General features: G+C 33.9%; 2 protein-coding genes across 2 annotated transcripts; both read right to left on the bottom strand.

Annotated features, from left to right (window-relative positions):
* Nucleotides 1–364: 364 nt before the first annotated feature.
* LOC112001468 (probable leucine-rich repeat receptor-like protein kinase At1g35710) lies at nt 365–2,758 on the bottom strand. The gene is made up of 2 exons (XM_065774804.1): nt 913–2,758; nt 365–723 (listed from the first exon to the last, which is right to left on the bottom strand). Exons 1-2 carry the CDS (start codon nt 2,756–2,758, stop codon nt 365–367), a joined length of 2,205 nt encoding a protein of 734 aa, XP_065630876.1.
* Nucleotides 2,759–11,616: 8,858 nt separating this feature from the next.
* On the bottom strand, nt 11,617–14,832 carry LOC112016723 (probable leucine-rich repeat receptor-like protein kinase At1g35710). The gene is made up of 4 exons (XM_065774805.1): nt 14,792–14,832; nt 14,139–14,336; nt 12,220–14,018; nt 11,617–12,034 (listed from the first exon to the last, which is right to left on the bottom strand). Exons 1-4 carry the CDS (start codon nt 14,830–14,832, stop codon nt 11,658–11,660), a joined length of 2,415 nt encoding a protein of 804 aa, XP_065630877.1. The 3' UTR covers nt 11,617–11,657.
* Between the last annotated feature and the right edge of the window lie 1,869 nt (nt 14,833–16,701).

Below are 16,701 nucleotides of genomic sequence, written 5' to 3' on the forward strand. Positions count from 1 at the left end.
ATTACAATTTTAGAAGCCCAATATATTTTTTACCTCATACCAATATACCATTACAAAGGATTTCAATAATTTTGGCCCCCAATGTTATAGGTGCCTCTGCCCCCAAAACCCATTGTCCTTCATCATTAGGAATTAAACTTTTATACTTTTTATAGGCTTTATTATGCGTTTATGTTGCGTCTTGAAGCTTTAAAAAAAACTACCAGTACTAATGTTCGGTACAACTTCCTTCATGTCTACAAAAATGTAATCATGTAATTAGTTTTGATGGCATAATCCATTTTGCTATAATATATTTAGATAGCATCGAAAAGAAAATATATTCCTTACCTTGTCTAAAATTTTCCCAATTCTTGTCTACCAATTATATTTCTTGATTCATCAGCTCCCACATTGAAATTTCATAAAACGGCTTGGGCAGTGGCGGCTTTCGAACAAGAATTTCTTGTGACACACGTTTCATTGTAGGGCGAGACTTATGATTTGAACGTAGGCAAGCCAATGCTAGTGTCACAACTAGAACCACATTCTGAGCAATTGTTTGGTTAATATGAGGTGAAAGGCGTGGGTCCAAGATATCTTTCAGCATGATATGTTGAGCAGACGATGATGCTAATGAGGAAATAAGCTCTCCCGGATGCCTTCCCATTATTGTTTCAAGCACCACAACACCAAAGCTATAGACATCACATTTTTCGTTCACAACCATGGTGTAGGCAAGTTCTAAAACACAACACAAAAAAGTGTGAGCACAACTAAACTACTCGGAGTAAGAAACCTGCTAGGAATATCTTACTATACTATGACAATTATGTAGCCACTTTAGCTAATAAATATGTGAACAGATGATCATGATTAATCTAATTTATTTTACAAAGTGTGTGTTTGTGTATGTAGAAGTTAAATATTCACCAGGGGCAATGTATCTGTAGGTGCCAGCAAGTGTGGTTAAGTTGGAGGAATCAGGATTTAGGGATCTAGCAATGCCAAAATCTGCAACAAAAGCCTCCAATTTTGAATTCAATAAAATGTTGCTTGTGGTCAAGTCTCGATGGATAATTGTTGGAATGCAATCATGATGCAAGTATGATAAAGCATTTGCTATTCCTTTAATGATATTCACCCGCTTCTTCCAATCCAATTCCTTTGCTTCAACATCATTGCTTATGGCATAAACTAAGCTTCCTTTTTCCATGTATTCATAAACTAGAAACATGCATCGATTGTGTAGACAATACCCATAAAGCTTCACAATATTGCGATGACGAACTTCAGATAACACTTTGGCTTCATTCCTAAAACTTTTGTCAAAAGCAAGCTCTTGAGATTCTAAATGGTGAAGTTTTTTAAGGGCAATCACTTTGCCACTAGGTAGCGTTGCTTTGTAAACACTACCATAACCACCGGTTCCAATGCAATATCTGATGTCAAAGTCCTCTGTTGCTGTAATGATGTCTTCAAATGCAATATTTCCATCATAATTCCATATTGAGAATATATCCCCCTTCCTCTTTGCTTTACACTCTGAATGAGTGTTTTCGATTATCTTCTGGCGAGAAAGGAGCACAATTCCGAGTAATAAGAAGATGAAGGAAATGACAATGGGAGGAATAATCTTTATCCATTTTGTGACGTTTTTGGTACTTGTGGAGCCAATATTAATGTAGGGTGAAAAGTGGGGTGATCCAGAGCAATAATGGAAGCCTGAGATATTTTTTTCACAACATAAATCCTCGTTGCCCATAATTGTTTCCGGCCTATAAACGAAACCGAAACCCTCTGGGAGTGGACCAGTCAAAGAGTTGTAAGACAAATTCATTTGACCCCCGAAAACAAGATTGGGAGGAATATTACCGGTGAAATTGTTATTGCTGAGATCTAAGTACTGTAAAAATTTCAAGTTCCCAAGCTGAGGAGGTATTTCTCCACTTAACAGATTATGACTAAGATCAATAGTAGTTAACTTAAATGGGTAAGCCACTCGAGGAATGCTTCCAGTTAAGTTGTTGTGGCTTAAAAGCAATTGCTCCAGAGCATGTAAATTCGTAAGTTGAGTTGGGAGTGGTCCACTCAGCTTGTTAAGTGAGAGGTCTAAGACAGAAAGATGGACGAGATTTTGAAAATTGGTTGATATCCTTCCAGAAAGTTTGTTTGAGGAAAGATTAAGATATTGTAATCTGGTTAGCCGAGAAAGCTCATACGGAAGTGGACCAAAAAGATTGTTTTTACCCAAATGCAGAGTCATTAAACCTTTTATATTACAAATTTCAGTAGGGATTGTACCATTAAAGAAATTTCCACCCAGGTTTAATTTAACAAGGCTTCTAAGGTTTGTCAAAGTATGAGGAAGTGGACCAATGAGCAAGTTATGTGAAAGGTGAAGAGAAACCACATTTTTCAGGTTTCCAATTTTTGAAGAAATAGGACCAAAAAGATTGTTTGTACCCAAATGCAGAACCATCAAATTCTCCAAATTATAAATTTCAGAAGGGATAGTACCGTTGATTTGATTTGAATGTAAATCAAGATGAGTGAGACAAGTCAAAAGACCAAGAGTTGAAGGGATTGTACCACTGAAGTTATTTCCACCCAGGTATAATTCAACAAGACTACTCAGGTTTTCCAATTGTAAGGGAATTGGACCGCTCATTTGATTGAAAGAAATATCAAGCTTCTCTAATTGAGTGAGTTTTGCGAGTGAGAGAGGTAGTTCACCTGAAAGACTATTCCAAGATAAGTTAAGCACATAGTTATTCATCTAATCTTAAAAATATTTAAATGATCTAAACTTTAAAAGATTTAAACATAAACGAAAATCCTAGATAACTCCTCATGCCCAAATTAAGCAGTCCTTTAAATTAAAACATAAAATCCTAACATATAAGAAACTTCTTCAAGAACAACTAATAAGTGCTTAAAATCTCAATAGTTGTTCCCTTGCATAATAACGATCACGTTCTAGCACCCACTGGTCACTTGTCCCTATGAACGTGAGCAGCTTATCTAGAAAAATATAGGGACAATGCGAATGACCTAAATAATCTCTACGAGATTGAGCTAAAATTACTTGGTTCAATTTTGATTTTCTAGCAATCGCTTCTCACTCTAAGCAGCGTTTCTTTTATCTGCTTTGTCTTTTTACCCTCTTTGTTTAATGGCTTGCAAGTTGATTTATGAATAAGCCTCAAGTGAAACACAAACTTTAATAAATTGTTTATCGTTTTTCTCTACTCTCGATTCTGACCTCGAATAAAGACAATTAAAAACGGAAAGAAAACAACCTTAAACTGAAACGATTTCATAAAGTTAGTGCTATAATCTATCGAATTGGGATTGAAGGAGAAAAATGGTAAAGCTCTGTTTCCTTCTAGTGATGACACAGTCTACTCTCACTGGCTCACAATGTACATTTTTCTGAGTCACAAATTTGAGGCCCCTGTTAAATTTTCAAAATTGTAGGGTGAATTTTACTTCTATACTGTAATTTGTTGTTTCATTTTATGAAAATATTTGTAATGACATGTAATTTGCGTGATACTGGAATATATATTACCTATGTGTTTGTGGCTTATAGACAATGCTTTAAAATTTGCATTGGATAGCTCGGAATTGAAACATGGAACTATTAGGGACATTGATATTAATGGAAACTTCCTTGTTGAAGGCACTGAGAGGAATAGTCAAATGAATACTGTTGTTGCAGTAGATGAAGGTGTCAGGTACCTCACGTCTCTCATGGTTGAAGTACAGAAGCTCGCTGTGACAATAATTTAATTAGGGGGGGGAACGTTTTATTAAAGAATTATTGGAAAAAAAAGTCACACATTTGCGTTGCTGGGAAAATACAACTTTCCAGCACCCTAGTGTAGTAAGGGAACCAATGGTATGAGGTATAAATATAGATATATACAACAAAATCATTATTCAACAGTCCACCCACTTTAGCTAAAAGGTCAGGGCTAGTGTTGTCTTCCCGGTATGGATGGCTTTGTCTACTGCACCAACTGAAGATGGGCCACCAAAGACCTACAATAAGAAATTATAGAATGAAATGTTAAAATAACAACAACAACAACAACAAAGAGAGAGAGAGAGGAAAAAAAAAAAAAAGAAGAAAGAAAGAGATAGTCAAGTTGACTCAACAAGTCACAATTTTTAATGTCCATAATTTTCAACTCGAGAAGTTTATATTTAATTTCAAAATAAAGTAAATTCTATCTCAAAATAAAGCACATAGTTATTCATCTAATCTTAAAAGTATTTAAATGATCTAAACTTTAAAAGATTTAAACATAAACGAGAATCTTAGATAACTCCTCATGCACAAATTAAGAAGTCATTTAAATTAAAACATAAAATCCTAACATATAAGAAACTTCTTCAAGAACAACTAATAAGTGCTTAAAATCTCAATAGTTGTTCCTTTGCATAATAACTATTACGTTCTAGCACCCACTGGTCACTTGTCCCTATGAACGTGAGCAGCTTATCTAGAAAAATATAGGGCAATGCTAATGACCTAAAAAATCTCTACGAGATTGAGCTAAAATTACTTGGTTCAATTTTGATTTTCAAGCAATCCCTTCTCACTCTATGCAAAGTTTTTTTATCTGCTTTGTCTTTTTACCCTCTGTGTTTAATGGCTAGCAAATTGATTTATGAATAAGCCTTAAGTGAAACACAAACTTTAATAAATTTTTTATCGTTTTTCTCTACTCTATATTATGGCCTCGAATAACGGAAAGAAAACAACCTTAAATTGAAACGATTTCATAAAGTTGGTACTGTAATCTATCGAGAATTGGGATTGAAGGAGCAAAATAGAAAAGCTCTGTTTCCTTCTATAGGTGTTACTGTGATCGGGTCAAAAAATATTCTAGTGATGAGTCAGTCTACTCTCACTTGCTCACAATGTACATTTTTCTGAGTCTATGTTCACAATTTTGAGACCCCTGTTAAATTTTCAAAATTGTAGGGTGAATTTTACTTCTATACTCTAATTTGCTGTTTCTTTTTATGAAAATATTTGCAATGACATGTAATTTGCGTAATACTGGAATATATATTACCCATGTGCTTGTGGCTTATAGACAAAATGCTTTAAAATTTGCATTGGATAGCTCGGAATTGAAACATGGAACTATAAGGGACATTAATATTAGTGGAAACTTTCTTGTTTGAGGCACTGAGAGGAATAGTCAAATGAATACTGTTGTTGCAGCAGATGAAGCTGTTATGTACCTCACGTCTCTCATGGTTGACGTTTTATTAAAAAATTATTGGAAAAAAAAAAGTCACACATTTGCATTGCAATGGACGGTTGTAATGTGGGCATTTCTAGCACCCTAGTGTAGTAAAGGAAACAATGGTATGAGGTATAAATATAGATATATGCAACAAAATCATTATTCAACAGTCCACCCGCTTTAGCTAAAAGGTCAGGCCTAGTGTTGTCTTCCCCGTATGGATGGCTTTGTCTGCTGCACCTACTGAAGATGGGCCACCAAAGACCTGCAATAAGAAATTATAGAATGAAATGTTAAAATAGAAAAAATTGATTTTTTGATGTGTGAAAATCGTTTCTTTTTTTTTTAGATCGCTTGATGCTAATGCTCTGAGAGTCCGATTAGCAATAAAATCATCAACAGTTTTGCCATCAATCATGCATGAAGCGACAAAAACATTTTTAAAAAAACTGCACTTTAACAATTGAATACACGAATAACACAATGCATTGCACTTTAACAATTGAATACACGAATAACACAATGCACTCTTGTATATTTATAAAATATAAATAGAAATGACACAAGCCAGCTAGGCATTTATTATAGGTTTTGGTAAAAGGTTATGTTTTATTTGGGTGGGGCTCCACTAGAGAGTAGAGAAATTAACAGTAAGATGTGGGGTTGACTGATTGTACATTACAAGATTTCAAAGGAAACAAAAATAAAAACCAACCGCGGACTTGGACTTCAATTTTTTTTGGGGGGCCAATCATTACAATTTTAGAAGCCCAATTTATTTTTTACCTCATACCAATATACCATTACAAAGGATTTCAATAATTTTGGCCCCCAATGTTATAGGTGCCTTCGCCCCTAAAATCCATTGTCCTTGATCATTAAGAATTAAACTGTTATACTTCCATGAGTAAGTGCTACAAGAGGTAGCATCAGATTTAGGGAAAATTTTATTGTAAACACTTCCATCTACTTAGTGAATTTGTTGCCTTGTGGATTGTTTAGGTTAAATCCTTCCCAGATTTTTTACCTTGAAATTGGATGGTTTCATTGGTTTTCTTAGGTTATCATATCGCTTGTTTTCTTTACTATTCTGCTTTATGTGATATGATTGTTATTGTTTAACCTAGATCGCAAGATAAACCTAAGTAACAACTTAGTTTATTAATTAGGTTAAACAATCTGAGTTTAGAGGGGTCTAAATAAACAAACACAAGTGGTTTCTAACCTGAGATCTCATGGATGTCATGAGGTCTTAGGAAGCACTAAGTCAACCTTTGGAGTTTTTTTAATCTCATATCTAACAAGTAACAAGTAAGGAAGTGTGAGCATGAAAATTTGGCAATGACACAAAAAAACAAAAACAGAGATATTGGAATATATCAAAAGGTGAGAAAGAAGTAAGAAGTTGAATTACAAAGAATACTAAGAAAATTGTGGCGATATTTTGCATCAAACATCCAAACAAACTGGTCATGAATCTGGAAGTTTGAAAAAATATATACAAAAGGAAAGAATGAGAACATAGATAAATTACAAGCAATTAAGGGGATTTGAGAGAGAGAGAGAGAGAGAGAGAGAGAGAGAGAATTTCCTGTTGGGTTTGTATTTTAACATGTTAGAACCAAACAGAGAAGATTGAGAAATATATCTCACTATACTTTATCTGTAAGTTATAAATGCACTAGTAAACCTTTACTCCATGACCACACTCAATCCAATTTATTCTTATTGAGAGACGTGTGATATAAATTAAGTTAGACATCTATCTATATATATATATATATATATGAAAAAAATTCTATTAAAGTCCAATTTTGCGTCATGTGTCCTAAATGTGGAATTACATCATAAATATCCATCCAAGTGAGTTATTGTGCACAAAACCAAAGAGTTTAGAATTAATAAACATAAGAAAATTAAAAAAAAAATGAAAAAAAAATGGACAATTTACATGTTCTACCTAATAATATTCTTACAAGACTTTTTAAAGAGTTAAAAAAAATATATAAAAATGACTATCAATAATATTTAAATATATAGGTAAGAATTATACTATGCATCTTAATGTATATATTTTAAGTATATTCATGCATATACATAGGGTTACAAGCTAGTTAAATATAATTAAAGATAAATATAAATTGTAATTTTATTTAAAGATTTGCATCTGATTTCTTTAATTTTATTTTTTAATTAAAGATGAATATCAATTACTCCTATAATTTAGTGACACGTAAATTTAAGAATAGACATTAAATTTAATTGATTAGGCTGTCGTAATATTGCATGCATGATTATAATTTGGCCTTTGCGTGCGTTCTTCTAAGTACATTTGACTTGACATATATGCAAAATTTGAGTTGCAATTCTTGTATACACAAAGGACCAAAAGACTTTAGAGAGTAGATTTTCCATTTTCCATTCATTCCAAGTCTCCACTCTACAAGGACTTCTATGACTTTACCGACACGCACAAGATGAGTTGCAACTTGTAGGGATATTTCATTCAATTTACTTGAGTTTACCTTGATCAAACTCTTTAAAAGAAAAGAAAAGAAAAAAAGAGTCAAGTTGACTCAACAAGACACAATTTTTAATGTGCATAATTTTCAACTCGAGAAGTTTATATTTAATTTCAAAATAAAGTAAATTCAATCTCAAAATAAAGCACATAGTTATTTATCTAATCTTAAAAATATTTAGATGATCTAAAATTTTGTTGGGAAATTTAGACCCTAGTTGATATAATTAATAAGTTTTAAATCTAAGTTGTTAATTAGATTTATTATGAATAAAACTTATTAAAACAAACAAACATCAATATCATGTCAATAATGAATGCAGCGGAAAAGTAAATAAGACAAGATATGATGACCCAGAAAAAGCAATGAAACAAACTAGTTTCACAGTAAAAAATCTGGGGGGAAACCTTCCCAAAAAACAATTCACTATAGTAAAGAGAAGTTTCAGATCTAATACAAAAACTTTATCCCTAAACTCTACAATCCTCATAGATGAACTTACAGCAGAAACTTTCTACCGCTTTAGAATCTCTGAACTCTTCAATAGATGAACGCCACCTTTTTTGATGCGCGAATCCCAGTACACGACTTCAATCACCAACTAGAAGAAGATGTTGGCTGCAAAGTTCTTCACTTCATCAACAAGGAAGATCAAGAAGCACTTAGTTACAAAATCCTAAGGCGCAAAGACGCAGTGGCTTTTTTCAGAGAGAATAAGGCATTGGTCACATTTTTCATATGTTCTCCTTGTATTCTCTTATATGTAACGGCTTTTAAAATAAGTCTTATATAGGTCTAGGGTTATGAGAAAAGAAACCCTACACATACATGTCAGCATAGGCCTAAAATCAGATTTGAAAGTTTGAATTCCCGCAACCTTGATCTATCAAGAGGTGTCGAGCTTTAAACTTCGACAGATATAGCTATCAAGAAGCTATCGAGAAGCTGTCGAGAAGACAGGAGCTTTCTCGATCGATCCACCAGCTGAGGAGAAGCTCGAGACTGCGATAAGAAGAAGTTGAAAATCTCGATAGATAACCTAGCTGTCGAGAGGTGTCGAGCAGCTGTTGAGAGGTGTCGAGCAGTTATCGAGCTATCTGTCCGCAGTTGTCGAGCTATATGTCCTGCTTTAGTTAACAACTTTTCTTTACTTGTTTCTTGGTCCAATCTTCATGACTTTAATACTAGACTTGAACAACATATTTCTTGAAGTATTAATCACATCCTAGATCTACCCAAATACAAGTAAAGTGCGTTTTGTCAAAAGATTAGCCAACTACATCAAATATTGACATATGTTCCTAACATGATCCACATATGTCCTAACAACTTTAAAAGATTTAAACATAAACAAAAATCTTAGATAACTCCTCATGCACAAATTAGCCAGTCATTTAAATTAAAATATAAAATCCTAACATATAAGAAACTTCTTCAATAACAACTAATAAATGCTTAAAATCTCAATAGTTGTTCCCTTGCATAATAACGATCACGTTCTACGAGATTCTTATCTAGAATGAGATTCTTATCTAGAAAAATAGAGGGACAATGCGAATGACCTAAAAAAATCTCTACGAGATTGAGCTATAAAATCACATGGTTCAACTTTGATTTTCAAGCAATCGCTTCTCACTCTAAGCAAAGTTTTTTTTATCTGCTTTGTCTTTTTACCCTCTTAGTTTAATGGCTAGCAAATTGATTTATGAATAAGCCTTAAGTGAAACACAAACTTTAATAAATTTTTTATCGTTTTTCTCTACTCTCTATTATGGCCTCGAATAACGACATTGAATAACGGAAAGAAAACAACCTTAAATTGAAACGATTTCATAAAGTTGGTACTGTAATTATCGAATTGGGATTGAAGGAGCAAAACGGTAAAGCCCTGTTTCCTTCTATAGGTGTTACTGTGACCGGGTCAAAAAATATTCTACTGATGACTCAGTCTACTCTCACTTGCTCACAATGTACATTTTTCTGAGTATTGTCCACAATTTTGAGGCCCCTGTTAAATTTTCAAAATTGTTGGTTGAATTTTACTTCTATACTGTAATTTGATGTTTCTTTTTATTAAAATATTTGTAATGACATGTAATTTGCGTGATACTGGAATATATATTACCTATGTGCTTGTGGCTTATAGACAATGCTTTAAAATTTGCATTGGATAGCCCGGAATTGAAACATGGAACTATTAGTGACATTGATATTAGTGGAAACTTTCTTGTTGAAGGCACTGAGATGAATAGTCAAATGAATGCTGTTGTTGCAGCGATGAAGCTGTTAGGTACCTAACGTCTCTCATGGTTGAAGTACAGAAGCTCGCAGTGACATTAATTTAATTAGGGGGAGGGGACGTTTTATTAAAGAATTATTGGGAAAAAAAAAAAAAAAGTCACACATTTGCATTGCTGGGAAAATACAACTTTCCAGCACCCTAGTGTAGAACGGGAAACAATGGTATGAGGTATAAATATAGATATATACAACCAAATCATTATTCAACAGTCCACCCGCTTTAGCTAAAGGGTCAGGCCTAGTGTTGTCTTCCCAGTATGGATGGCTTTGTCTACTGCACCTACTGAAGACGGGCCACCAAAGACCTACAATAAGAAATTATAGAATGAAATGTTAAAATAACAACAACAACAACCAAAAAAACAAAAAACAAAAAAGTGGTTTTTTGATGTGTCAAAATAGTTCTTTTTTTATTTTTTTATTTTTTTTTAGAATGCTTAATGCTAGTACTCTAAGAGTCCGATTAGCTATAAAATCATCAATAGTTTTGCCATCAATCATGCATGAAGCGACAACAACATTTTTAGAAAAACTGCAAGCCCAACAGGGGTGTAGCCAGGATTTTTTACCTGGGGGGGCCAAGTTACATATTTGTATGTTTGTCATAATTTATAAATATGTTGTATACAAGATGATCAAACTTAAAATATATAACAACATTTCTAAACTCAAATTTGTGTACAAAATTTGCCTATTTTGCTATAAACATGTATCAATTTTTTTTAAAATAAAATAAAATAAACTTGGCATCTCCTATAAAAGGTATGCTCAACATTGATCCTTCATTAAATAAAATTCATCCATTATGAATTCTAAATGGAAATTCTTAGCAATTTCCTTTTTGAATCTTAAAAAATAGAATAAATCTTATGTCTATATGGCAATCTAAATTCTCTTCTAAAAACAAATTAATGTTAGCACCACTTATCAGGCAACTACCTATCCCCAAAAAAAAAAAAAAAACTTATCAAGCAACTAGATCCAATAGTAAAAGATATAATCAGGTAGAGAAAAAAAGACATGATACAAGCCAACAAGGCATTTATTCTAAGTTTTGGTAAAATGTTATATTTTATTTGGGTGGGACTACACTAGAGAGTAGAGAAATTAACAGTGGAATGTGAGGTTGACTGACTACACATTACAAGATTTCGAAGGAAAGAAAATAAAAACCAACAGTGGACTTGGACTAAAAAAAATTTTGGGGGCCAATCATTACAATTTTAGAAGCCCAGTTTATTTTTTACCTCACACCAATATACCATTACAAGGGATTTCAATAATTTTGGCCCCTAATGTTATAGGCACCTATAACTTATAGGTGCCTCTGCCCTTGAAACCCATTGTCCTTTATCATTAAGAATTAAATTGTTATACTTTTTATAGGCTTTATTATGCGTTTCCGTTGCGTCTTGAAGCTTTAAAAAAAAAAAAAAAATACATACTAGTACTAATGGTCGGTACAACTTCCTTCATGTCTACAAAAATGTAATCATGTAATTAGTTTCGATGGCATAATTCATTTTGCTATAATATATTTAGATAGCATCCAAAAGAAAATAGATTACTTACCTTGTCTAAACTTTTCCTAATTCTTGTCTACCAAATATATTTCTTGATTCATCAGATCCCACATTGAAATTTCATAAAACGGCTTGGGCAGTGGCGGCTTCCGAGCAAGAATTTCTTGTGACACATGTTTCATTGTAGGGCGAGATTTAGGATTTGAACATAGGCAAGCCAATGCTAGTGTCACAACTAGAACCACATTCTGAGCAATTGTTTGGTTAATATGAGGTGAAAGGCGTGGGTCTAAGACATCTTTTAGCATGATATGTTGAGCAGACGATGATGCTAATGAGGATATAAGCTCTCCCGGATGTCTTCCCATTGCTGTTTCGAGCGCCACTACACCAAAGCTATAGACATCACATTTTTCGTTCACAACCATGTTGTAGGCAAGTTCTAAAACACAACACAAAAAAGTGTGAGCACAACTAAACTACTCCGAGTAAGAAATGCTAGGAATATCTTACTATACTATGACAATTATGCAGCCACTTTAGCTAATAAATATGTGAACATATGATCATGATTAATCTAATTTTTTTTACAAAGTGTGTTTGTGTAAGTAGAAGATAAATATTCACCAAGGGCAATGTATCCGTAGGTGCCAGCAAGTGTGGTTAAATTGGAGGAATCAAGATTTAATGGTCTAGCAATGCCAAAATTTGCAACAAAAGCCTCCAATTCTGAATTCAATAAAATGTTGCTTGTGGTCAAGTCTCGATGGATAATTGTTGGAATGCAATCATGATGCAAGCATGATAAAGCATTTGCTATTCCTTTAATGATATTCACCCGCTTCTTCCAATCCAATTCCTTTGCTTTGACATCATTGCTTATGGCATAAAATAAGCTTCCTTTTTCCATGTATTCATAAACTAGAAACATGCATCGCCTGTGTAGACAATACCCATAAAGCTTCAAGATATTATGATAACGAACTTCAGATAACACTTTGGCTTCATTCCTGAAACTCTTGTCAAAAGTGAGCTTTTGAGATTCTAAACGGTGAAGTTTTTTAAGGGCAATCACTTTTCCACTTGGTAGCATTGCTCTATAAACACTAGCATAACCACCGGTTCCAATGCAATATCTGATGTCAAAGTCCTCTGTTGTTGTAATGATGTCTTCCAATGCAATATTTCCATCATAATTCCATATTGAGAATATGTCCCCATTCCTCTTTGCTTTACACTCTGGACCAGTGTTTTCGATTAGCTTCTGGCGAGAAAGGAGCACAATTCCGAGTAATAAGAAGATGAAGGAAATGACAATGGGAAGAATAATCTTTATCCATTTTGTGACGTTTTCGGTACTTGTGGAGCCAATATTAATGTGGGGTGATCCAAAGCAATAATAATAGCCTGAGATATTTTTTTCCCAACATAAATCCTTGTTGTCCATAATTGTTTCCGGCCCAAAATAGTAACAAAAACACTCTGGGAGTGGACCAGTCAAAGAGTTGTAAGACAAATTCATTTGGCGCCAGAAAACAAGATTGGGAGGAATATTACCGGTGAAATAGTTATTGCTGAGATCTAAGTACTGTAAAAAGCTCAAATTCCCAAGCTGAGGAGGTATTTCTCCACTTAACAGATTATGACTAAGATCAATAGTAGTTAACTTAAATGGGTAAGCCACTCGAGGAATGCTACCAGTTAAGTTGTTGTGGCCTAAAAGCAATTGCTCCAGAGCATGTAAATTCGTAAGTTGAGTTGGGAGTGGTCCACTCAGCTTGTTAAGTGAGAGATCTAAGACAGAAAGATGGACGAGATTTTGCAAATTGGTTGATATCCTTCCAGAAAGTTTGTTTGAGGAAAGATTAAGATATTGTAATCTGGTTAGCCGAGAAAGCTCATACGGAAGTGGACCAAAAAGATTGTTTGTACCCAAATGCAGAGTCATTAAACCTTTTATATTACAAATTTCAGTAGGGATTGTACCATAAAAGAAATTTCCACCCAGGTTTAATTTAACAAGGCTTCTTAGGTTTGTTAAAGTATGAGGAAGTGGACCAATGAGCAAGTTATGTGAAAGGTTAAGAGAAACCACATTTTTCAGGTTTCCAATTTTTGAAGAAATAGGACAAAAAAGATTGTTTGTACCCGACTGCAGAACCATCAAATTCTCCAGATTATAAATTTCAGAAGGGATAGTACTGTTGATTTGATTTGAATGTAAATCAAGATGAGTGAGACAAGTCAAAAGACCAAGAGTTGAAGGGATTGTACCACTGAAGTTATTTCCACCCAGGTATAATTCAACAAGACCACTCAGGTTTTCCAATTGTAAGGGAATTGGACCGCACATTTGATTGAAACAAATATCAAGCTTCTCTAATTGAGCGAGTTTTGCAAGTGACAGAGGTAGTTCACCTGAAAGACTATTCCAAGATAAGTGAGTTTAGAAACACTACCAATCTCTGGTGGGATGCTCCCGTATAGCCACATTCCTGCTAGCTTGAATCGGACCAAATTTGGGAATGAAGAGAAGCTGAAATTACATAACTGCTTCATACGGTTCTTTATCGTTTAAGTTGATCTCTATCACGCTTCCACCATCATTGCTAATGATACCATCCCACTTGCAAAGATTTGAGGTTGTTTCTTCATTCCACCACCACCACAGAGTCTGGTTCAGAGCCTTTGCTTCTTGGGCTAGTGGCGGTGATTGAGGTTTTGCAACGGTAGAAGTATTCGCGCTACCCACATGGTTTATGATTATGATAGTAGTAATCCAAACTAATATCACAAGGGAAATGGAAACAGAGGATTGAAGAGAAGATAAAAGAATTTCCTAACGGCTAGTTTTCAAAATAACAGTTGTATTATGTTTTATATCTAAACGGCATCGTTTGTCATTAAACTATATGATACCGTTTAAACACTGGAAGGCTGGATTGTTATTTCATCAAGTCAGTGCAGATATTTCTGGAAGCTAGAAGAACTCTCTGGAAGCTAGAGTTAGATGATGTCATGTTGATCACGTGTGTAATTGGGATTAACAGCTTCCAATCTTTTCGGAATTATTGTTAGGCAGTTAAGCAGTTAGCTTAAGCTAATCTTGATCTTGTATATATATATGTATTGATGTACACTTCTACAGTTAGTGTTGCTAATCAATTTCATTCAATCACAGACTCTCTCTCTCTCTCACTTTTCCTTCTCTCTCTCCTTCTCTGTGATTTTGTCCGCCATTGTTAAAGCTCAGAGTTTCTCAATAATCTTTCATGGTATCAGAGCCTAACACCATGACTTCCACAACTGCATCTTCTTCAACAAGCAACACTTCCACAACTACCACCATACCTTCACAATCACCGTTGCTCCTTCTTTCCAATATGTCAAACCTGATGTCTATCAAACTAGACGATAGCAATTACATTCCATGGAAGCACCAGCTAGTGACTATCCTTGAAGCCTATTCATTGATTGAGCACATAAATGGCTCAATTTCACCATCGTGTCCTTTTCAGCTTGATGCTCAGGGAAATCCAACAACTGTGGTGAATCCAGAATATCAAACATGGAGGATCAAAGATAAAGCACTTCTCTCTTTGATCAATTCAACACTAACACCTCAGGTGTTCTCTTTGGTTGTTGGAATCACAAGTGCTCAGGAAGTGTGGAACACCTTAGATCAAAGGTTCACATCTACATCTAGAGCCAATATACTAAATCTCAAGCTTGAACTGCAAAGCATCAAGAAAGGTACTGAGACTGTCAATGGATTCTTGCAGAAGATTAAGATAGCTAGAGATAAACTTCTTGCAGTAGGAGTTGTTGTAGATAATGAGGAACTGATCTGTATAGTCCTCAGAGGCCTACCAAAGGACTTTGCACATTTTTGCTCAGCAATACGAACAAGGAGTGATCCAATCTCCTATGAGCAATTGTCAATCATGCTTCAGAGTGAGGAGCAAGCTATGATGGAAGTTTCAGACTACTACCCACATGGTTTATGATTATGATAGTAGTAATCCAAACTAATATCACAAGGGAAATGGAGACAGAGGATGGCATGTTTAGTGGATAATTGATGATCGTTTTAGTTCAATACAATTTTACTAAAGCAAAATAATTGATTATTCCAATTGCAAATAGTTCATTTAGACTTTATAGTTTATACAATTGTGGCATGGAGGGAGCGGTCTTGAATCTTCAGTCTCTGCTGCAAGCGGGACCCACGAGAGCTTGGAAAAATAATGCGATTGCCGTGTGGAATCTTTTTGTTTGCAAAGAAAATGCCAGACATTTATTTGATATTTTAAAACTCAGCAAAGCCGCCTGAATTGAATGCTTATTTTTGTTCTATTCTAGTCTTTTGCTTCTGTTTTTTTTTTTTTTGGGCTGAATGTCCTCCTATTCTATTCTTAAGGTGATTATAATTTGTCAAAAATTCTCAATAAATTGTTAAAATTAAAAGTAATTTTGAGTCCTCTAATTATTAAGTATAAGTTCAATTTGGTGACCCTACTATTAACTATTAAGTGTGTTAATTTAGAACCTCATCGTCAATTTCATTTTTGGTTCTCTTTTATGTTTAAATTTTAACAAAATTAACTATTTAAATTATTTGGTTTTGAAATTTTATACTTTTCATAATAAGCATATAACATATGTCTCATTTTTCACAATAATTAATTTCGTTAAATTTAAACGAAAGGAGAAAATTTAAGGACAAATTGACTTGGCTTCAAAATTTAGGGAGACTAAATTCATATAATTAATAGTTGATGGTGATCTTGATACAGTAGTTAAAGAAACAAATTAATAATTTAACCTTAAAATTATCAAAATACATAAATAAAAATCATTAAATTTGGCATAGTGAGTATAAAAATAGGAACGGCGAAGAAGTGGCTATCTCTCAAATTTTTAACCATTAAGAATATTGCACACAATAAATTTGAGTAAAAAAAAATTGACTAAATAGTATGGGCAATTCTTTATCATTGAATCCTTAAGAGTAGAACAGATTTTCTTTTCATATAAAACCTTTAGCAAAGGAAGATTCTCTTATTCTTCTCTTGAAAACTAGTTTTGATTTGAAAGTTGTTTTATTAT

Source organism: Quercus suber, unplaced genomic scaffold (assembly GCF_002906115.3).
Source record: "Quercus suber isolate HL8 unplaced genomic scaffold, Cork oak 2.0 scaffold_99, whole genome shotgun sequence".
Lineage (NCBI taxonomy): Eukaryota > Viridiplantae > Streptophyta > Magnoliopsida > Fagales > Fagaceae > Quercus > Quercus suber.